The sequence below is a fragment of the Echinops telfairi genome, unplaced genomic scaffold (genome assembly GCF_000313985.2).
Source record: "Echinops telfairi isolate 266 unplaced genomic scaffold, ASM31398v2 ScPeMD7_8;HRSCAF=38, whole genome shotgun sequence".
NCBI classification, from domain to species: domain Eukaryota; kingdom Metazoa; phylum Chordata; class Mammalia; order Afrosoricida; family Tenrecidae; genus Echinops; species Echinops telfairi.
In genome coordinates, this window is record NW_022103905.1 from 1,075,370 (window position 1) to 1,100,333 (window position 24,964).

At 36.9% G+C, this 24,964-nt stretch overlaps 1 protein-coding gene and 1 pseudogene across 1 annotated transcript in view; both read right to left on the bottom strand.

Moving 5' to 3' along the window:
• TTBK2 (tau tubulin kinase 2) overlaps nucleotides 1–24,964 on the bottom strand; it is a 202,924-nt gene that overhangs the window by 133,060 nt on the left and 44,900 nt on the right. Inside the window, exons 2-3 of the mRNA XM_004709382.2 lie at nucleotides 16,757–16,892; nucleotides 10,763–10,910 (exon numbers count right to left, since the gene is read on the bottom strand). Coding sequence (XP_004709439.1) covers nucleotides 10,763–10,910; nucleotides 16,757–16,825 — 217 coding nt within the window. The 5' untranslated portion in view covers nucleotides 16,826–16,892. The remainder of the gene's footprint in view (nucleotides 1–10,762; nucleotides 10,911–16,756; nucleotides 16,893–24,964) is intronic.
• On the bottom strand, nucleotides 12,833–13,556 carry LOC105979202 (annotated as a pseudogene).

Below are 24,964 nucleotides of genomic sequence, written 5' to 3' on the forward strand. Positions count from 1 at the left end.
GGTTTACACAATTGATGTGTGTATGGATTGGGATAACAGTTGTATGAGCCCCTAATAAAATGTTAAAAAAAAAAAAAAGTTGGTTCTTTGAAAGGACAAACAGAATTGACAGACCACTGGCAAACCTAACCAAAGAAAGAAGGGAACAAATTTCAACAGAACAATGAGGGATGAAAGAAGGGACATTACAACAAACTCTAATGAAATCAAAAGGATAATTACACAGCGCTATGGAGGACTGTACTCCAATGAATTTAACAACTTGGAAGACATGGACAAATTCTTGGAAAAACAAACCCTCCCTAGACTATCCCCAAAGGATGTCAAGAATCTCAACAGACCCATCACAATAGAATAGACAAGGTTATCAAGGGATTACCAACCAAAAAATCCCCTGGACCAGATGGCTTCAAAGGAGAATTCTAAGAAGCATTTAGGGAAGAACTAACACCAATTCTACACAAACTCTTCCAGAACATAGAAAAAAGATGGTAAACTCCCAAACTCCTTCTATGAAGCTAGTATAACTCTGATACCAAAACTGGGCAAGGATCCCACAAGAATCGAGAACTACACACCAATATTCCTAAGGAACATCAATGCATCAGACTCGACCAGAAAACACTCCTAAAGGCCAACAAACAGTCCTTGAACTAACTACAAGCTTTTCTTTCTTGTTGTTGTGTTTTGTTTTATTTACTTGTCATTGACTTGTTGTTGTTTTGTTTTTTGTTGCTTGATTTTGATCTGTCTTGTCTTTGTGCATGTTATTATCTCTGCAGGTCTGTCTAAATAAGATAGACTGGATGAACAACCTGGAGAAGAAAACAACGGGACCGACAGTTCCGGGGGGACATGGGAGAGGGGAAGGTGGGGGGAAAGGAAGTGATGTTAACAAACCCAGGGACAAGTGATACAAATCGATGGTGGGGAGGGTGTAGGAGGCCTGATAGGGCGTGACAAAGGGTAATATAACCGAGAGGCATTGCTGAAACCCAAATGAAGGCTGAACATGAAAGTGGGACAAGAGGAAAGTAAAAAGAAATAGAGAAAAGAGCTAGGAGGCAAAGGGTATCTGTAGAGGGCTAAATAAAGGCACATACACATGTAAATATATTTACATATGAGGATGTGGAAAAAAATCTTTGGGCATATATGTATAGGTTTAGTATTAAGGTAGCATATGGACTTTGGGCCTCGACTCAAGTACTCCCTCAATCCAAGAATACTTTGTTCTATTAAACTGGCATTCCATGATGCTCACCTTCCTGACACAATCGCTGAAGACAAAGCGGGTGCATAAGCATAAGCAAATGTAGTGAAGAAAGCTGATGGTGCCCGGCTATCAAAAGATATAGCGTCTGGGGTCTTAAAGGTTTGCAGGTAAACAAGGGACCATCTAGCTCAGAAGCAACAAAGCCCACATGGAAGAAGCACACCAGCCTGTGCGATCACGAGTTGTAGAAGGCATCAGGTATCAGGCATCATCAGTACAAAAAATCCTATCATTCTGAATGAGGAGGAGTGTGGAGTGAAGACCCAAAGCTCATCTGTAAGCAATTGGACACCCCCTTACAGATGGTCACATGGAGGAGACGAGGCAGTCAGGGTGCAGTGTAGCAACCATGAAACATACAACTTTCCTCTAGTTCCTAAATGTTTTCTTCCATTCCCACTATCATGATCCCAATTCTACCTTACAAATCTGGTTAGACCGGAGGATGTACACTGGTACAGATAGGAACTGGAAACACAGGAAATCTAGGCAGATGATCCCTTCAGGACCGGTGGTGAGAGTGGCAATGCCAGGAGGGTAGAGGAAGTGTGGAGTGAAGGGGAAACCAATTACGAGGATGTACATATAACCCCCTCCCTGGGGGACGGACAACAGAAAAGTGGGTGAAGGAATACATCAGACAGTGTAAGATATGACAAAATAATGAGTTATAAATTATCAAGGGTTCATGTTGAGGGCAATGAATGTACAAATGTGCTTTACACAATTGATGTATGTATGGCTTGTGATAAGAGTTGTATGAGCCCCTAATAAAATAACTTTTAAAAAATCTTAGTTTTACACAAATTGATGTTTTGAAATAGTCAAAAGATGATGATACCTAATCATTCACACCATGAAGGTGCTCAAATAAGACAAAGGTTGGACAACCTTTGTGATAGGCAGGTTTATGGTGCCAACCTGACTAATGAACACATGTGGGATTAATTGAAGGGCAGAGAGATAAATGGCTGGGTGAGTCTCTCCTCTCTTTTCTCTTGTTCTCTGATGGTCAGACCAGAATGCGGCTTCCTTAGCTAGTTCTCTGCCTCAGCAGGCAAGGCTCACTTCCTGCAAGACATCCCTGAGGAGAAGCCACGTGGATCTACACTGATGCAGCCCCTGGTACTGGAGAAGCCACGTGGAGACGCCTGCCAGTGCTGAGATGCTTACATCCTCACTGATTCAGCTTTCCTCCTGAATTTGGTATCATTGCATGTGTTTTGTGAGATTGAGGAGGGCTTTGTAGATTGGTATCGGACATATGGGCTAATGTTGGAATTATGGGCTTGGACAGCACTGGGTTGGGATCCTTTCTTAATGTACACTTACCCTTTCTATAAAACTCTCTCTTATAAAATGAGTGTCTATGAATTTGTTTCTCTAGTCTATTCAGACTAACTCAACCTTCAAATAATTCATTTTCTTAAGTAGTGATTTTTAAATACAACAAACTCATTAGCTTGAACACATTACAGAAGGAAAACAGAAGAATTAGTGAAAAAGCTGATCTACAAATTTTTTGTTGTTACATTACATATATATGCATATAACAACAATGCAAATAAACAATGTAAAAAACGTTCAAGGGATCTTTGTACATATTTTCATCAAAATAAGTATTCTTAAGTACAAATATTAGTAGTTTTACAATATGATGAATTCTTTAAACACTTCACCAGTCTATAATGAAATAAAATCATTTTCTGGAAAAGTGAAACAATTATTTTTCACTTTAATGAAGATAACCAAACAAAAACCCATTGCCATCAAGTCAATACTGACTCATAGTAACCACATCAAACAGGGTGGAACTGCCCCTGTGAGTTTCCAAGACTGTAGCTGTGTGCAGGAGTAGGAAGCCCCGTTTTTCTCCTGACAATGAAGAAAGGGTCTCAAAATAGTACCGTCTAAGAGTCTAACCTTTTGTCTTGGAGGGATAACATTTTTAACTAGTATTTACAGCATTAAAAAAAAAAAAAACTACTCCAAAATGTAAATATTTCTTTTTCTTTGTACAAAAATAACAGAAATGCAAGAGCTCTGTTGATCTATTCTCCCATATCTATAAATGTACACTATTACCAAATATGAAACTACTTTTTGCTGTTGTGCATACAAATGTTAACTTTAAGTGCACAGATTCCCTTATCCTTTAGAAGATTTGCAACTTCAACAAGGACACTAATGTTTTAAAGTAAAATAAACATAATAAACTGAATTGTATGCATAAGTATAAATCAACAGAAAGCAAAATATAGTATATTAATTTAAACATATATGGAGAAGTAAGTGTGTTGGCTCAGTAAGAATTAGTGCCTTCGTGTTTAAGGTTAGTGTGGTCACGATTTTTCCTTCTTACAAGGGAACAAGGGTTACTGGAAAATCATGGCTCCTAACACATGGAAAGTTCAGAGAGAGTCTGAATCATCTTGCTGTGTCAGACAACAAGGATGATTATATAAGATGATATGAAATTATGCCAAAAGTGTACAAAAGCCAACTTGAAAGGGCTTCACTAGCCAAATATGTGACAACTGAGCATTAAAAGAATGGCTACAATGGAAAGAAAAACAATAAACTAAAAATCTGTGAGCTCATACTGATATTTAAACAAAAACCAATTAACTGGCCAAATAAAAGTATAACTCATTATTCTAAAAATGAGCAAATAAATGGAAGAAAAATCAAGCTTCCTGTTCTAATGTCGGGGTAAATAAGATAAAGTTCTATGTTATAGAATAATTCCAGCTAATAAACTGGGAAGGAATGAAAGAATCAGAAAAACCACTAATTTACAATCCCTAATGGAAATAACTGTATGTTTTAAAATCAGAAAAGGTGTGCATCAGGGTTTCCCCCTCTGACCATATTTATTCAATCTGCATGCTGAGCAAATAGTCAGAGAAGCTGGATTATATGAAGAATTCGGTATGAAAGTGTATATGTGAATAGTATATCAAGAAAACTACTAAAAAATTAAAAAAGAAAGAAAGAAGACACACTTGACCTATGGTTACCAAGGGTGGGGAGGAGGAGTTTTTGCTTAGGGTCACTGAGTTACTTTTAATGGTGGTAGAACCACTTAGAGAAGGATAACATTAATAACAATTTTTAAAAAGGAATTCGGCATTAGGATAAACGAAACTCACAACCTTGCTTGCGAAAAGTGAAGGACTTGAAGCACATGCTGATGAAGATCACGCCCTAAAGTCTTCAGTATGGATTACAACTTAGTGCAAAGAAAACCAAAATCCTCACAACTGGACCAACCATGATAAATGGAGAAAAGATTGAAGCTGTGGAGGATTTCATTTTACTTGGATCCACAATCAATGTTCATGGAAGTAGCAAGCAGAGTTCAAAGAATGAACTGCATTAAGTAAATCTGCTACACAACGCTTCTTTAAAGTGTTGGAAAGTTAAGATGTTACTTTTAGGACTAAAATGTGCCAGACTCAAGCCATGGTATTTTCAATTGTTTCATATGCATGTGAAAATTGGATACTGAATTAAGAAGACTGAAGGATCAATGCATTTGAATTGTGGTGCTAGTGAAGAATATTGAAAGTACCGTGAGGAAAAAAAAAAAGAAATGAAAGAACCATGGACTGCCAAAAGAACAAACAGATCTGTCTTGGAAAAAGTACAACAAAAATGTTGCTTAGAGGCAAGGATGGTGAAACTTTGTCTCACCTACTTTAGACCTGCTATCAGGAAGAGACCAGTACCTTGAAAACGACATCATGCTTGGTAAAGTAGAGGGACAGCAAAAAAGGGGAAGACCTTTGACAAGATGGATTGACATAATGGCTACATCATGGGCTCAAACATAAGAATAATTGTGAGGATGGCACAGGACCAAGCAGTGTTTCATTCTGTTGTCCCTAAGGTTGTTATGAGTGGAAACCAACTCAATGGCACCTAACAACAACAACAATGGGAATAACCACATGGGGCAATTCTACCCTGCCCTATAGGGTTGCTATGAGTTCAATGAAATCAACTAATCAACTTGACAGCAACAGGTTAATGAAAATAATGGACACAGACACTAGGTTCTTGAAAAAAAAAAAAAGGAAGAGAGCTAACCCAACTTCTAGATCCAACGATCAGTTTCTAGAAAACATAGAAGAACATATTAAAAGACACCATAAGAATATAATAAGTAAAATCTAGAATTTTATATATACGCCCTTCATGTCTTCAATAAATAAACAGCAAGGAAAACAAAAGTAGAAATGATTGAGAGACTTAAGAGATCTTATCAAATGCCATATGTCTACTTTATATATGAATCCTGATTTTAACATATGGCAAAATATTTTTGAGAAATGAAACACTGATTACATATTACATACTATTAAGTTTTCATTAATTTTGTTAGGTGCCTAATGATATTATGATTATGTTTTTAGTTAGGAGCCTATATCTATTAGACAGAGAAACTACTGAAATATTTAGATATGCTGTCTGATACTGTAAAATACTCTAGCAAAATGGAAAGAATGACTGTAGGAGTGGGTATAGATGCAAGAAGACTATCCAAATGTTAATATTTATTAAATCTGAGCTTTAGATACATGGAAATTCATTATGCAATTCAAGTTTTGCTTAATATGTCTCTGTCTCATAGATATATCCAAATTTTAAACATTGAAATGGAAATCTAATTTTCAAAAATAATGATGTAACACAAGGTCAAATTATGAAAATTTCTTAATATAATTAAACACCTTGAGGGAATGAGTTATTTTGCTATGGGGCTCAGAATCATGGACTCACGGGACACCAAGGTCAATGGGCATCACAAAGACAATGTTCTATAACCTACATTTGCTGAGTAATTTCTGCAGCTTTAAAAACTCATGAGTGGCCATCTAACGTACAAGTATGGTCTCTCCCTGTCCAGAGGAAGGAAGGTTGAACAAAATTGAAGATGCAAAGAAACTATTAGCCCAATGGACTAACTAACCATGCAAACATCTCCACAATCCTAAGACCAGAAGCACTAGATGGTAAAAGAAAAAGAAAAAAAGAACTAGATGGTGCCTGGCTACCACTACCAACTACCCTGCAAGAGATTATCATCACATTGGATAGAGTAGGAGAAAAGTGTGAAGCAAAACTCAAAATTACCCAGCCCTTAGTCACTTTTCAGATCTGAACATACATATCCCCCTGGTTCAATTTTTAACGAAATAACAGACAGGTCTATAAGGAGGACAGTGACACTACGGAACTGAAGAAACCTTAGAAAAAATGAACCATTTGAGATCTAAAGAGCAGAATTTGTACCCAAGAAAAAAATTTAGAAGGGTTTGAAAAGAAGTGGAAACAGGAAGCACAGGGAGTAAGTGAGACAAGTGGTATTATATTGTGGGGTTGCAATCAATGACATGAAACAACTATGTATGAATTGTTGAATGGAAAACAAATGTCTCGTAAATCTTGACTTAATTTACAATAAAAATTTTGAAAAGCAAATAAGTATTGATGTAAGGTTCCTGAAGGGCTGAAGAATTACAAATAATCTGATTTGAAAGGACAGAAGTTTTTTCCCCATTTTACTGGCACAGCCAATAATGCTGTATTTAGTGAGGAGGAAAAAAGAAATGGTGCATTGAGTTATAGCAAAAGCTAACGTAAAGAAGTGAAGATAGTAAACACAGGAAGAAAATGGGAGGAATGTGTTACACTGTGGGGATTGCAATCAATGTCATGAAACAAAGCATGTATGAACTGTTGAATGAAAAACACATTTGCTCTGTAAACTTTCAGTCAAACTACGATAAAAAAGTTTAAGTGAATATAAGGAGAATTTCAATGTAAAACAAGGATAGAAGAGGACAAAGAAAAGATTAACAAACTGTTTTTGTTATTGTTAGGTGCCACTGAGTACATTACAATTTACAGTGACCCCATGCACAACAGAACAAAACACTGCCCAGTCCTGTGCCATCCTCACAATTGTTCTTATGCTTGAGCCCATTGTAGGAAGGCAATTGTTCCCTTTCAACAAGATTTCAAAGCAATAAGTGGAAAAATTAAGGGGATAAAGATAGTATTATTATCATGAATGGAGCAGAAGAAATCATAGTTAAATAATTATATAGAGATTCATTTCTGCACAAATGAATGAAAATTTAATAATTTTAATGGTCCTACTACTTATTAGGTATACGAGGGGGTACCCAAAAAAGACCCGAATTGAGCTGGGTGGAGTGGCACTTTCATAGCATGCATTTTTCTCACTAGGTGAGCATCAAGCAACTTTCTCTGAGTTAGTGCACCCAATGGCGTCACCTGGGAAGGTTCTCTCTGGTCACAGTGAATTTTTTTGTAAAAGCATTTCGCTTGAACGTCATTTTTTGTGATGGCCAATGTAAGAGAATAGTGTGCAGCTGTGAAATTTTGTTTTCTGCTTGGGGAAAAATGCCACAGAAACTGTTGTGACGTTGAATATAGCTTGCACTGACAGCACTATGGGAAAAACTCAAGTGTACAAGTGGTTTTCTTATTTCAAAAAAGGTGAAATGTCAATTGATGACAACCCTTGTTCTGGACATCTGTCAATTTCCCTAACAGATAAAAATGACAATTCCGTAGTCCATTTGGAGTTTGTTCCACCAGGTCAGACTGCTAATCAAGCTTTCTATTTAGAGGTTCTGAAAAGATTGTGTAACAGTGTGTAACAAAAAAGGCCTGGTTTGTGGCAAATAGGGAACTGGTTTTGCCACCACAACAATGCCCCTGGCTCCCACAGCCATCTCAAGTTAGCCAGACTTGGGCAAAAAACAGTGTGCCTTCTCTTGCCCCACACACCTTACTCACCTGACCTCACTCTGTGCGACTTCTTTTTGTTTTCACGAATGCAGACGGACATTCGTGAGGGCAGATATTTGAAGACACAGACGAGGTGAAGAAAAACACAAGGGAGGGGCTGTCAAATGCATTAAATAGAATGGAGAGCACTTTGAAGATGATACGATTGTTTTGTAAAAAAAATTAAATACATAGCTTTGAAAAAAATTCCGGGTCTTTTGGGGTACCCCTCCTCGTACTTCAGAGAATAATAGATCTCCTGGGATCTGTTTAACCCTGAAAGGAACCGATAGTTCTGTTAGCATCAATTTTAGACTTCTACATCAGTGAATTGAGAATATTCTCCAGAGAAATAAAAAGAAAAAAAAAACCAAGATGACAGCTATCTTTGCTCTAATCTTCTTTCTCTAGTTTGAGTTTTTGCTGCAATGGGTTAGTGATTCAAATCCAAGCCATTCTTTCCTGGGAAGGAAAATGAGCTGTCTGGTCCTATAAAGTTTGATACTATTAAAAACCCATGGAGTAGTTCTACTTGTACCAGCAGGGTTGCTCTGAGTTGGATCAATCAAGGGCAGTGAATGAGTACTAACAATGGGTGCTGGTCTGAGTATTTACTGTCTTTTTAAAATTCCCATGTTAAGAATATTGTTAACTTTGGGCTAAAAATGACCATCAAACAGATGTATAATTTATCAGCATCATTTTCTATGAGCAATTGGTAGATATTATGAAATCTTATGGTGAACAGCTATGATTAAAAGACTAAAATGCCAGAATAACATAATCCACACTTTATTAACTAATAAACACTTGTTATGTGCCATCAAGTTGATTCTGACTCATAACAATCCTCTATGACAAGAGCAGAATTGTGCCTTAGGGTTACTTAGGCTAGACTCTACAGGAGCAGATCTCCAGGACTTTTCTCTGTAGAGTGGTTGGTAGGTTCAAACTGTTGACCTTTCTGGTTAGCAGCTGAGCACTTAGGTGCCACCAAAAAGATAAACAAAAACTTCACTGCCATTCAGTTAATTCCAACTCACAGCGATCCTATAGGACAGGGTGGAGCTCCCCCTGTTGGTTTGAGACTGTAACTTTAAAAAATCATTTTATTGGGGGCTCTTACAGCTCTCATCACAAGGCACTGTGTCAAGCACATTTGTACATATGTTGCCATCATCATTTTCAAAACATTTTCTTTCTGAGACCTTGGTATCAGCTCATTTTCCCCTCTCCCACCATCCCCCACTCTCCCTCCCTCTTGAACCCTTGATAATTTATAAATTACTATTTTTTTCATGTCTTACACCAACTGCTCTCTCCCTTTACTTTTTTATTGTCCGGCCCCCCGGGAGGGGGTTATATGTAGATCACTGTGATCAGTTCCTCCTTTCTCTCCCCACATGAGACTATAACTCTTTACAGGAGTAGAATGCCTCTTCTTTCTCCTGTAGAGGCTGGTGATTCAAACTGCTGTTGCAGCTAGCAGCCCAACATGCAGTAACCACCACACCACTAGGACTCTCACTGTACCACCAAAGCTCTTTTAATAATAACTAACGTACTAGCATTCCAAAAGGAATGGACTCACAAAGAAAACACATTCATACTAAAGACTGCAAAACCATGGATCTGTAGGTCTATGGCACTGTAACCTTTTGTTTTTACTATTACTGCAAACTAGAGGAGAAACTTCCTTTTCTGTAATGTTAATAATAAACTCTAGATAACAAATGTTCCACAACAAAAACAAACCCTCTAGAGCACAGCATGGGCTAATAGCCCTATTTAATTTTGATTCAGATCAAATTTCAAACAGCAGTAATATAAAATATCAAAGAATGTCATTAAATCAAAAATACAAAATAAAAACTAGCAATGCAGTCAGTTTCCTAACTTAAATTATACCATAAAATAATTGCATTATAATAAAAAAAATTAAGAGTCCTAACTAATAAAATTGTCCTACAAACTGACAACAGTACCAGAAAGAAATATACTATATGAAACTCAAGTTAATAAGGATCAATATATAATGGGATTTCTAACCCATTGTGAAATTGATTTGAAGACAACTTACTTAGTGAGATTTAAAAGATGTTAACATCCAAAGACACATGTTTAGAAACAGAGTGGAAACAATTCAGAAATATGTTGGTTACAAGAAAAAAATTAACAAATTTACAAGTACCAATTTTGACAGTAATTTCTATTACAGAGGAATGTATTCGCCAATTTATCTGCTCTCAACTTAACTATAAAAAGAAATTCTGAAAGTAAATGATTCTACCCAATTATATATTCATACTACTACTAGTTACTGAGTAAAGGGTCAGCAAAAAAGAAGACCCTCAAAAAGATGCACTAACACAGTGCTTAACAATGAAATAACAATAGACTCAAATACAGGAAATACTGTGAGGATGGCACAGGACTAGGCAGTGTCTTCACTCTGTTGTACGTAGGGTGGTTATGAGTCAGAACTAACTCTATGGCACCTAACAACACTAGCCATCGATGACATTTCCAAGAAAAAATGTTTAGCATATTTACAGGTAACTGACACCAGAATATTCAATTAGTGCTTAAAAATGTAGTCATGTTTTAGGATTGATAACAATATATTATCAATCGCTTGGCACGGCATACAAAACCACTTACCTTGTAATTTTTTCAATACAGCAACCTCCATTTTCAAGACTTGTTTTGGTTGTTGAGCTGATTCCACCTTCAACGCAACATTTTCCCTGGTGAGCATGTCCAAGGCATCGTAAATTTCTCCAAAGCCCCCACCCCCAATCTTCCTCAACTGCATAGAAAATAAAATGAGAACATACACACACACAAATTACTAGAAGTTCTAGTTCATACTTACAATATAATATATAATTTTACTATCTGTATTTTATAAAAAAAGTATTTCAATATTGTTAAGCTTGTTATGGGCTACTGAGTCAATTTTCAACTCACAGTAACCCTCATGACTAAGCAGAACTGCCACACTGGATTTCTTAGGCTGTAACCTTTACAGAAGCAGCTTGCCAGTTCTTTTCCTCAATTTTTAAACTGTATATTCCAAGAAGAAAAATACCTGAAAATAGCATAAGACCTTTTCTCATAGTCTTGTCCACAGAAAGTAATGAAATTATCTGTCACAATTTAAAATTTGGTGTACAGCCAATATCAGAAATGTAATTTTTTAAATAAAATGTATACAAAAACATCACTTCCCATAAATATGTGAGGAAAATTCCATTTTCCCAAAAACTTTCTGAAGCTGCCTCACATTACTAAGTAACCAGGTTTGTAGTTTTAATTCTAAGGCATTAATTTGCCAGGTTTCTTTTAGCCCTGAGATCCCCCTGTTAACTGAAATCTTATCTGGAACCAATCTCATTGAGATGTGTAGGTGGGGTTGGGCAGTCAGAGCCCAGTCCTCTCAGCATTTTTGGTCCTCCTCTCCAAAACACGTGCTCCTGAAAGTCAAAGACTGTAGCTTTCAGTATGGACTACAACTCAATGTAAAGAAAATCAAAATCCTGAAACTGGATCAATAGGTAACATCATAATAATGGAGAAAAAGTTTAAGTTGTCAAGGGTTTCATCTTGCTTAGATGCACAATCAATACTCATGGGAACAGCAGTCAAAAGATAAACAACACATTGAATTGGGTAAATCTGCGGCACAAGACCTCTTTAAAGTGTTGAAAAGCAGCAATGAGATTACTTTGAGGACTAAGGTGCACCACAGGCCATGATATTTTCAACTGCCTCATATGCATGTGAAAGTTGAACACTGAATAAAGAAGACCAAAGAAGAATCAATGCATTTGAACTGTGGTGCTGGAGAAGAATATTAAAATGCCATGGACTGCCAGAAAACAAACATCTGTCTTGGAAGAAGTACAAGAATGCTCCTTAGAGGCAACGATGGCAAGACTTTATCTCATGTACTTAGACATGTCAGGAGAGGTCAGTCCCTGGAGATGTGGTAGTCACCTAATCTAGTGTCAATTTGAGGATTAAGCGTGTAGGGGTGGAGTCTAGCCTGTCAATCTGGAGATAGCCAATGAGACCTCTGTGTGGGCATGGCCTTCTCCTGAGAATTCTGGGAAATCTGGTACTTCCTCCTTGGAGGTAGGAGACACTTCTCTCTCTGACACTCCCTGGGAGACATAGCAGCTGACAAGACACATAGGCCCGCCCTGAAGCAGAGACCCCTGCCAGCACTGAGATGTTTCCAATGCAGAGACCCCTGCCAGCACTGAGATGTTTCCAATGCCACGGGATCCAAGGACTTTCTACCCACTGGCCTGTGATCTTCTACATTAAGCGTCATTGCAAGTGTTTCGTGAGTCTGAAGAGGACTTTATATAGATTGGTATCTGACATATGGGCTAATATCGGACTATGGACTTGATCTGGACTGTGCTTGGATGTTTTCTCAATGTTCAATTACTCTTGTATATAAATCTTCTTTTCTTTTTAATTTGACATGATTTTCATTAGGGTGGGGTGGGGTGGTGATGGCAAAGAGAAGACCAACATCCAAGATAGGTAACTTAAAAGATACAATGATTTTCTTTCTTATTTTTTTTTAAAAGGAAGAAAGAAAAGGTTAACAAAAAAGGCATTCAAAGCCCATGAGTCAAGCCATAGCCCAAACTATGTTCTATCTTAAGTAGGTTCTCTTTCTTTCTCTCTTTAATAAAATCTCTCCCCAAACCATCATTACTTATAATCATCCCCAGACGGGGCTTCATCTTCAGACCCTTGATCCCCGGATTTCCCTGGAGGGGGACTGACAAAGGCTTTCTTTTCTGGAGGGCTTTCTGGCTCATCTTTGGGGGAAGGAGTCTTTTCCTTTGATGCCTTTGAAGCTGTGGGACGGCCCGCTCCGCCTTTGCCTTTCACAGGGCTCAGTGTCACTGTTGCCTTTAGCCTGGGTTTAGGCATTTTCTTTTCTTTTCTCTCAGGTTTGGATTTCTTAACCATCTTTTTGTTTTTCTTTTTTGAAATGCCATAATCACTGTCGCCATCGTCTTCCATTAGAAAATCGTCATCAATGCCAGAATCTTTTTCTTGGAATGGTGCCTTGTCCTCTTCTTGCTCTTCCTCACTGCCCACATCCTCCATGCACATTTCTCGCTGCTTCGAAGCCGCTTTTGATGCTGCCTGCCGCTGCTGGTGTACATTTGTATGATCTTCTTTTTCATGTTCACTATCCTCTGCTGAGTGAGAGTCATCCTTCTTAGTCTTCACATCTTTATCTTCAGAGTCCTCACTATCTTCCTGAGAATTCTTTCCAGATCGCCACTTATTTTTAGCTTCTCGGGGAGATGATCGACTTTTCTTAGCTGGAGGACCCGAATCTCTTCCATAATCTTCATCAGCATCACGAGATTCCCGAAACGGAATAATCAACAACTTTCCTATTTCTGACAGGCCAAGACATGTTCGCTGTCAAAACAGGACCCAGTCGAGAGGGAAAAGACCAGGACACCGCCACCCCACCACGTGCGCTTGGCACGCCCCCCCAACTTCAGCTGATATTGCCGCTGCAGCTGAACCCCAAACTGGTGGTCTCTCAAACTCAGTCGCTTCTTGCTTCAAAGCCCCTTGAACAGACGTGTCAGAGATGGTTTAGCATGATGGCATATACAGATTAGGTAAAGATATGGGTAAGGCATTATCATTTGTGGCAGATTGTATTTTTGAAATATGGTCACAACAGTATTCATTTTATTCTTCTGCAATATGACCTTGCCACTCCTCTACCAAGAAATAGAGTCCATTTCCTCAGTCTATTGCATCTGGGGAAATCTTTGACTACTGTGACCAACAGAATATGGCAAAGTAACACTGTTAATTCTAAAAATGGCCCTTACGTAGTCCAGCAGTTTCCATTTCCCGTCCCTTAAAATCCAGCTCCACGTAAGAAGTGTCAACATCACATGACCACCATGTTGTGAGAAGTCACAACCATGTGGAGAAACCCTAGAAAGTGAGCTGCCAAGTTGGCAAGGGGCTGTGTGTGTGTGTGTGTGTGTTAAAAGTAGAGGTTAGAAGGCAGGCAACAAACAAGTACATGAAGAAGCCATACTGGAAGTGGATCCTCCTACTAACCACCTCTGCTGGTACTACATGCACAAGAAACAAACTGCCCAGGCACGTTTTTCCCACATTTTAATCCACAAGATTTTAAGAAAAACAAACTGTTTTAAGACCATAAGTTTTCATGTCATGATTATATAACAGAGATAACTAAAATGGCAGCCTTAATAATAAGCCTGTGATTTCTTACTAAAAATGCCACTATGCCTCTAAAATTTGGGGGACAAGTCCCATATGTATATTAGTTCTAATTATAAGGACAAATAAATCATGCCAGACATAATAACTTCATTTGCCACCTTTGGATATGACTATGGGCAAACAGCCAACCCTCAATACAATGCTCTAACCAAAGTAATATTCATGCTTAACACATAAAAGACTGGGATCTTCCTGTACCGTCCTTGATGACAGAACTCTTATTTGGTCAAGTTCATGTTTTAAAGCTTACTAGTTTATCTGATCAGTAAAATACACTGTGTATCAAAGAAATATAATTTCTATTTTTAAATGAAGTGTCTTCTTTTTCCAATCTGTTATGGATTAATAAAACCACTAAGGAGTTGAGTGTCAAACACCCCAGGTGGCCTGGGCACCGAGCCCCTTCCCCACCCCACCCCATGGGCATGCTGAGCAGCCTCTCCTGCTGACCACTGTCTTGTTTGTGGATAAAGTGGCATGTGTCACCCATTCATCACTTGGACATGCTAAATATGCAATTTCTGGTCACTTGTTCCTTGGGTATCGCACAAGATACCCAACTTCAAAGCCCCCAGTTGGAGGGCTGGGCCCGAAGTATGGTCTAAGGAGGAGCTCCTGCCTACAGTTTTGTGTATGTGTGTATCTGTATGCTTGTGTGTGTGTTTGTGTGTGTTCACCTCCACAAGGGATACCCCACACTCAGCGTAAGCTACACTGGGAACAGGACCACCAGGGTGGCTGTCTCTCTCTGTCTCTCCCACTCCTTTACCTTTTGATGTACCAGACATTTGATGGACAAAATAAGGGCCTCAACTAGGACCAAGCTTCTGCGTCTGTTGCTATGGCCTCTACTTAGGACAAAGGTTAACAGTGCTGTTGCTAATGAAACAAAGCTCTGTCTAACAAAAGATTGTGTAGCAATAAAAAATATACTATTCAAAATGAAGGAGCTCCTTTAATAAATAAAGTCTTACAGAAATGTTAAGATTCCAGGTCTAGGACAAGAAAGCAATCACAACTATTAAGATCAAAAGACAAATCAAAAGTTGTCTCCTTAGCCAAATATGAGACAATGTAGCCTTCAATAACGATAATGATTTCAAGGGACTGAACACATCAAATATGTTTAAATTCATGAATTTTTATTTATACTTTGAATGAAGAAAAAATAATTGGTAGCTTTTAGAGAATGCTATGGAATCAATTGACTATTTTGAAAACTAGTAAATTAAGGAAAAGAATCAAACATTTATCCTTCCTTCCTAATCAAACTATCTTGGGTAACAAAATAGTTATTCATGGGAAATTTTTCTTTATAGATGTATTCCAACTAATAAAGAAATGATACATCACCAACTTGTAATCCCTACTGAATTAAGAGACAAAACCATCAATGGCAGCTATAACACTATGAAAGAGAGACTTAATTAGACATGTTTTCTAGTGAAAATGTACAATATACATTAAGAAAGCAAAATACATCTCCTACCTCAGGAGTAAATCTGAAATCAGATCCAATCACATCTCTAGATATAACTATACAAATACATGAGACACACAAACATGTTAATACCACATAGAAGCAATTAACAAACTCTAAACCATAGGAAATTCTATAGAAAAATGACCCAGTTTTAAATGATGCAGAGAAAAAGAGACAGAAAAGGAATCTAAGTAGTGAAACTTAGGTTTCCTAATATTCGTACCTTATTTGGATCTTGACTTAAACCACTATTAAAAATAATTTATAAAATAATCATGAAAATGCAAAAGCTGACAGGATATTTAATGATATTAAGAAATTAATATTTTGGGTGAAATATATTTTATGTCATTATTTTTAAAAATAGATACTGAAATATGTATAGAGGAATTATGAAATTAGAATATTTACTTTAAAATAATCTGGGAGGGGAAAAGAAGAAATTAAACAATTGACCATTAAATTAATGACTATTTAAACTGTGCTGTGTGTATGGACGGTCATTATTTCACTCTTGATACTATTAAATATTTGTATAATTGTCCTTAATAAAAAAATTTTAAATGAAAGAAAATAATTGTACTTTAAAAATTTTGTTTTTTTCTCCTAAATATATATCTTTTGAAACTATTTAATAGTAGCTATAAAAGGTTAAGAAAATTTAGTACTGTATATTACTGTATATGGCAGTAGGAATTATGGTTAAAAATAGAACCCAGTCATAAGAAAATGATAATGTTGAAAATAATTTGTTTAGTCATATAAGCAGTACATATATTATCTTATTAGAAGACCAAAAATCACACGTGCACGTATACCCTGCAATATACACTGTACACCCTGCAATATACACTCACCACTTTCCATCTTTCTTTGACCAGGATTCCAACACTGAGGATATCCGGCTGCTCTCCTCCCCCACTCATTGCAAATCACTGATGTGATAGAACAGCTACACAGGCATCCAGCTCCCAAGGGTGGTTTCCATTTAGACTAAAGCAAAAAGAAACAGCAGCAGCATATCAGGGTTACCTAATTAACACAAATAACATTCCAGTAACAAGAAGCACTACTCATCCTACTTGTTAAATAGGTTGCTTTATTAGAATAAAGATTTAAAAGACAACACAACTCATTCTTAAAAACTGGTGAATGTAAAAAACAGCATTCATCTATTATTGATTCCAGTAAAAATAGTCAAACATTGCAAAAGCTATTAGGCTAAAACAGAGATACAATTCTAGTGAGTAAAATCACTAGAATATGTGGCAAGCATAATATAGTAGCAATTAACCCAGGGAGACCAATATTCCAAGTACAGCAGGTTACTTTTTCAAAAAGACAGTATCTCATTTAAAGCAGCTTTTTAAATATTTGGTTTTTAATGTTATAAAATGCACTAAGAATATATAGGAAATAACCAGAGATGCATTAAAGCTTTCTAATCAAACCCAATACAATGATATAAGAAGTAGCTAAACATAAAATGGATAAAATACCTATAGTAAATGAAGATGCATCAAAAAACACGGCCTAATATTACAGAACAAAATTAAAGATGACTACAATTTTAAAAGAATATAAATCATAAACAAGTTCTTGTATGAGACATGTAGGCAAAAAGAAACCATAAAAAGTAAGCTCAGAGAACTCAGGAAAAGACCATTAATATAACAAAAAGACAGACAGACTCAAATAGAGGGAATATGAGGGCAGATACAGCATGCAAACACAAAGAGAAAAGTGAAAAATTAAAAATATATGTATCTCAACTAAAATAATGAATTTTTAAATTAAAAATGTTTTAAATCCAAAATAAATATACCGTATATACTCGTTTATAAGCCGAGTTTTCCAGAACATTTTTTAATGCAGTTTTTGTGGTAAAATTAGGTGCCTCGGCTGATATTCAGGTTGGCTTATACTCAAGAATATACAGTAATTCCCTACCAAATTAAAACAATAGAACAAACAATGACCACTAAAATTTAAAAAATATTTTCTGAAAAAATTATCACCAAAACATCTTTTAAGCCTACATGTCAAAAGGGTAACCATTTACTTGGTAAAATATAAAAAGGGAAAACCCCCAATGCATGTTGTAGTGACGGTTGTTGGATGCCATCTAACTTACTAGATGTTTATAGTCTGATAAAATGACTGGATTTAAATGGGGAGGGGAGAAAATTAATTCATTGGAAATTTAGAAGTCTAGGTTACTTATAAAGGAAAGGAAAGCTGGCTGATCTAACATTGGCAGCAATAACTAATGCCAAGAGACAATTAATTATATATTTAAGATACCAAGGAAATAAAATGAGTCAAGGATGTTCTATCAAGCTAAACTCGTATTCAAATCTAAACTCATCACCATCTAGCTGATTCTGATTCATAATGACCCCATAAGGGCAATGTAGAACTGCCCCTGTGGGTTTCCACAACTGTAAATCTTTACTGTAAATTTTTCTTCCAAAGTTTCATCTTTCTCCTATGGAACACTTCGTAGTTTCAAACTGCTAACAGCCCAATGAATAATATTGTTCTCACAAACTGCACCTAGGAATCAATTAAAAGCAAGTATCAAGACAATGAAGAAATTATTGTAGGATATTTATCATGAAGAATGAATTTCTGCTCACCAAAAGGGCCTAAAACCAATGATAATGCAGTATTACTTACTGAACACCCCCCTGCCTCTAGATTGTAAACTCTAAACATCATTTCCCTCTAAAAGAAATCAGGGCTTCTTGGAGAAATGGCTCATTAAAGGTTTGATACATGAAATTGTACAAAATGAATCTTGATAAATCAGAAAGAGCAATAACCAAAAATATTATAACCATGTCAAAAAGCTATCAGACAACTGGAAGAATTCCTAAGTGCTAAAGATGAGACCCACCACTCATCTGTCCGTTTGTCGTACTGTGGTGTTTCTGTGATGCTAGAAATTATTCCAGCAGGGTCACCCATGGCGAAGTTTCAGCAGAAAGTGCAGACTAAGAATAGACTAGGAAAAAGAAATAGGATGTCCATTTCTGAGGGAGTAGCCACTGAAAACCTTATGAGCAGTAGCAGAATATTTTCTGATATGAAGATGACCCCCTCAGATTGAAAGACACTAGTGGTAATGAGGGAAGAGCTGCCTCCTCAAAGCAGAAAGGTAGAGTTGATCTTAATGACCAGGATAGATCAAAACTTTTGAGACTTTCATTTGCTGACGTGGAACTACTCAAAATAAGTACAAATAGCTGCAAACAACCATTAATAATAAAAATAGCTGCAACCATTAATGATTCCATAAAAGCATGGAATGTAGAAAAATGAAGCTAAGAAAATTAAAAGTTTTCAAAAGTGAAATGGAACACGTAAAGATAGATAGCCTAGGCATTAGTGAGCTGAAATGGTAATTTCAAAATTAGTATTGGCCATTTGTGTCAGACAATCATAGTAATGCCAGGAATGACAAATTCAAGAGGAATGGGGTTATAATCAACAACAACAACAAACCCATTCCAAGATCTACCTTAAAGTACAATACTGTATGTGATAAGATAATATCTATCTATATTTAAAGTTATACACATCCGTGATGAGGAAACTGAAGACTTTAAGAAACTTCTTCAGTTTAAGACTCATCAAACATGCAGACAAGATATATGATAATTATTGGTGATTGAAATGTGAAAGCTGGAAACAAAGAAAGAATTTTCTTGTTGTTAGATGTCCAAGAGTTGGTTGCGAATCATAGGGATCCTATTTACCACAGAACAAAACACTACCTGATTTCTTGACTGTTGCTTCCATCATAGTTGATTGTGGATCCAATAAAATCCTTGATAACTTCAATCTTTTCTACATTTAACATGATGTTATCTATTAGTCCAAGTAAAAGGATTTTTTTCTTTACATAAATTGCAATCCATATTAAAGGCTTCAATCCTTGACCTTCAATCAGCAAGTGCTTCAAGTCCTCACTTTCAGTATGCAAGGTTGTAAATAAGATTTCCATCATGTTCTTCATAAAGCCATCATCTCAGATTACTTGCTCACCACATAGATTGAATAAGTATGGTGAAAGGATAGAACATTAATGAATACCTTTCTTGATTTCAAATTATGTGGTATTCATTTGTACTGTTCAAATAACTATCTCTTGGTCTATGCATAGGTTCCAAATGAACATAATTAAGATTTTTAAAAATTCCCATTCTTCAAAGGTTATATATATTTTACTGTGATACACACAATTAAATACCCTTGCAGAGTTAATAAAACACAAGTAAACATCTTCCTGGTATCCTCTGCTTTCAGCCAAGTCTCAGCTGACATCAACAATGATACCCCTTGTTCCACATCCACTTCAGAATCAGGCTTGAATTTCTGACAACTCAGTGTCTATGTACTGCTGCAACTGGTTTTCATTTATCTTCAGCTTTACATACATACATACTTTACATACATTTATCTTTATCTTCAGTTTTACATACATATAGTATTAATGATTTTGTTCAATAATTTCCACATTTTGTTGGGTCCCCTTTCTTTAGAATGGGAACAAAAAAGGATCTCTTCAAGTAGGTAGGTTAAGTAGTGTCTTCAGAATTTCTTGGCGTAGACTAGTGAGTGCTTCCAGTGCTGCATCAGTTTGTTGAAATAACATTTCAATTGGTATTCCATCAATCCCTGAAGTCTTATTTGATCATATGCTACTTCTTGTAATGGTTGAATGTCAACTAATTCTTTTTGGTACAGCAACTGTGTTTTGTTCCCAACTTTTTTTTTTTTAATGTTTCCTACATTGTTCAATATTAAATCTTGAGGCTTGGATTTTTTCCTTCAGTTCGTTCAGCTTGGAATATGTTCAGGATGTTCTTTCTTTTTGGTTTACTAACTCCATGTCTTTGCACATTCCATTACAATACTTTGTCTTCTTTCGTCAGCTGCCCTTGAAAATGTTCTATGTGGTTCTTTTCACGTCACTGTTTCAAGAGTTAGTTTCCAGGTCTCTTCTGACATCCACTTTGGTCTTTTCTTTCTTTCCTGCCTTTTAATGGCCTTTTGCTTTCTTCATGGATAATTTTCTTGATGTCATCGCTTAATTCAACGTGTCTTTAATCACTAGTGTTCAATCTGTCAAATCTGTTCTTTAAATTCAAATGGGATATACTCAAGTTAATATGTTGGTTATCATGGTCTTTTCTCAATTTTCTTCAACTTTAACCTGTACTTACTATTGTTGATCTGTTGCAGTCAGCCCCAATCTTTACTTTGGCCACTGATATGTAGCTTCTTCATTGTCTCTTCCCTCAGATGCAGTCAATTTGATTCTTATGTATCCCACCTAGTGAGATCCAGGTGTACCATTACCAATTATGTTGGTTTAAAAATGTATTTGCAATAAAGAAGTCATTAGTGTGGCAAATTTTTATTATGTGATCTCCAGCTTTGTTTCTATTTCAAGTTGGTAGAGGCCTTCAATTTCTCCATGACTAGCTTTTGTGGTTGGTGTGTAAATTTGAATAAAAGTTATATTAACTGATTTTCCTTCTAGATGGGTAGATACTATCCTATCATAGAAAACATTGCACATTTAGATATTGAAATGTTTTTTTATGACAACGATGATGAATGTGATTCTATTCCTCTTGAGTTTGTCACTCTTAGAATTTTCAGTTCATTGATGAAAAACTTTGTTAGGTGCCAATGAATCAGTTTTGACCCATAGTGATCCTATGCACAACAGAAGGAAACACTGCACAGTCTTGTACGGTCCTCACAACTATTCCTATTGTTGTATAGCCCATTGTTGTAGCCTCGGTCAATCCATCTTGTTGTGGGCTTTCTGCTTTTTTTGCTGTCTCTCCATTTTACCAACCATGTTGTTTGTCTCTAGGGACTGGTATCTCTTGATAACATGTCCAAAGTATGTAAGATGGAGTCTTGTTATCCTTGCCTCTAAGGAGCACTCTACTCTGGTCATAAAATTATACTACTACAATTCACCTAAGATGAAAAGGATAGTGTGAATGGTATTATTAAAGAAAATAATTAACAGCTAAGAGGTTTCACACAGAAATATTTGGGTACAAATTTTTTTATTGCCAGAATTAACTAACAACTTCTGTTAGTTACATAATTTCATGTCAACTTTAAGATATATAAAAGTGTAGGAGTGAAGTTTGGCCTGTCAATTGGGTCACAACCTGATGGTAACTTCTTGTGGACATAACCTTTTCATAAGGAGGGCCCTGGGAACCTCCCCTTCTTTCTCTGCCTTTACTTTCCTGCTGGCTGACCCTGGTTCCTGCCAGGTTCTGGGGATGCATCCACTGACAATGGATACACAAGACTTTGCACCCACCCAGCCTGTGATATTCCTGTATTCTGCACCATTGCATGTGGCTGTGTCTGAATGGGAACTTATGGACTAATGTCAGACTTATGAACTTAAGTTGGACTGGGCTGGGATGTTTTTTCAATATATAATCAACTTCTTGATATAACGCTCTTTCTTATACATATATGAGTGGCACTAGATTTGTTTCTCTAGTCAACCCATCCTAACCTACCACTTAAGGAGGAAATAAACTCTACACAATTTCTTCCAGAAATAGAAAAGGGCAAAACACTTCCCCAAGTGGACATCTCATGAAACTGAAAATAGACATGGACAATAGAATTAAAATAATTAAAAATCAATATCCTTTATGAAATACATATAAAAATCCTCAATAAAATATAAGCCCACTGAATCCAGCAATCCATAAAAAGCATAATATGAGTATATTACCACCCACTATAATTTATCTTGAGGATGAAAACCTGGTTCAGTATTTTAAAATCAATTAATGTAATCCATCACATTAAAAATTAAAGGCCCTCTATGTGCATTGGCTGCTCTGAGGAGGAATATTGTCCTTGGGGCTTTGTGGGCCAGGATGTGTTCTACTCTCTCTTTCCTTCCATCTTCGTTTACTCCTGTGTGCTTTGAGCAGACATGCCCCTGAGGACCATAGGTCCAGCCCCACCACGAGAGATGATGTCCCTCACTGACACATATGGGGGACAACAATGGAGGCATAGAGAAGGAATGTGACCGATCTTTCCCACCACACTGGGGCAAAACACTAAGGGAGTGCAAAAAAGCAGAACAAGAAGCAAAGCAATGAAGTCCCCGGGCAATACCAAAAATAGACTTTGGGGACAGGGCATGGCACCCCACCAGACTCAACCAGAAAACACTTCAAAAGTCAACAAACCGATCTGGAACTATTTCTTTCTTTTTGTTGTTGTTGTTGTTTTGTTTTGCTTTGTCTTGTTTTTGTGTTTATTATTATCTCTTCATGTCTATCTAGATAAGATAGATGGGATAAGTAATCTGGAGGAGAAAACAACAGGACCGATGGTTCCAAAGGGACACGGGAGACGGGGAGGCGGGGGAAAGGTAAGGAGGTGTCAATAAACCCAGGGACAAGGGAACAAGTAGTGATCTAAAATAGATGGCTAGGAGGACATAGGATGCCTGGTAGGGCTTGATCAAAGGCAATGTAGTTAGTTGAGAAGAATTACTGAAACCCAAATGAAGGCCAAACATGGCAATGGGACAAGAGGAGAGGTAAAAGGAAATAGAGGAAAGAACTAGGCAGCAAAAGGCATTTATAGAGGTCAAAATACAGGCATGTACATATGTAAATATATTTATATATAATAGTAGGGAAATAGATATATGTACACATACCTATATGTTAAGTATTAAAGGAGTGGATGGACATTAGGCCTCTACTCAAGTACTCCCAACACAAGAACACTTTGTTCTAATAATCCAGCATTCTGTGATGCTCACCTTCCTGACATGATCACTGAAGACAAAAATGGGTGCATAAGCAAATGTGGTGAAGAAAGCTGATGGTGCCAGGCTATCAAAAAATAGTGTGTCTGGGGTCTTAAAGGCTTGAAAATAAACAAGCGGCCATCTAGCTGAAAAGCAACAAAGCCCACATGGAAGAAGCACACCAGCCTATTTGATCATGAGGTGTCAATCAGGTATCAGATATCAGGTATTAAGGACCAAGAACAAAAAAATCATATCATTATGAATGATGGGAAGTGTGAATTGGAGACCCAAAGCCCATCTGTAGGCAATTGGACATCCCCTTACAGATGGGTCACATGAGGAGATGAGTCAGTCAGGGTGCAGTATAGCACCAAAGAAATGCACAACTTTCCTCTAGTTCTTTAATGCTTTCTCCCTCCCCCCATTGTCATGATCCCAATTCTACCTTACAAATCCAGCTAGACCAGAGGATGTGCACTGGTACAAATAAGAACTCAAAACACAGGGAATCCAGGACAAATAAGACCGTCAGGACCAATAATGAGAGTAGTGATACCAGGAGGGGAAAGGGAAAGGGGAGAGAAAGGAGGAACTGATCACAATGATCTATATATAACCCCCTCCCAGGGAGATGGACAACAGAAAAGTGGGTGAAGGGAAAAACAGTAGTTGGTGTAAAACATGAGAAAACATAATTTATATAAGGGAGGGAGGGTGGGGGAGGGGGAAATGAGTTGATACTAAGGGCTCAAGTAGAAAGAAAATAAGAAATATGATTAGAATAATTAAAAAATAATGGCAACATATGTACAGATGTGCTCAACACAATGGATGGATGTATGAATTGTGATAAGAGCTGTAAGGGTCTTCAATAAAATGGTCTTTTTCTTAATTAAAGGCCATGTTATCTATCAACTGAAGCAGGAAAAGCATTTGACAAAATCCAGTATTTATTCACTCTCGGCAAACTAAGAAAAACAACAACTTCCAAAGTTAATAAAAGGTATCCTAAAAAACAAAGAAGTCCTCCTGAGTTGATCAATAAATTTAACATCAATGCATTAAAAATTCAAGCACAATGTTCTATATAGACAACATGGCTCTATAATTTTTATGGTTAGGCAAAGGAATCAAAATATCCAAAGCATTTAAAAAATATATTAATGGAAGGGCGGGGCAAAAAAATATATTAATGAAGTTGGAGGAATCATACTATATGATTTTTTTTTTT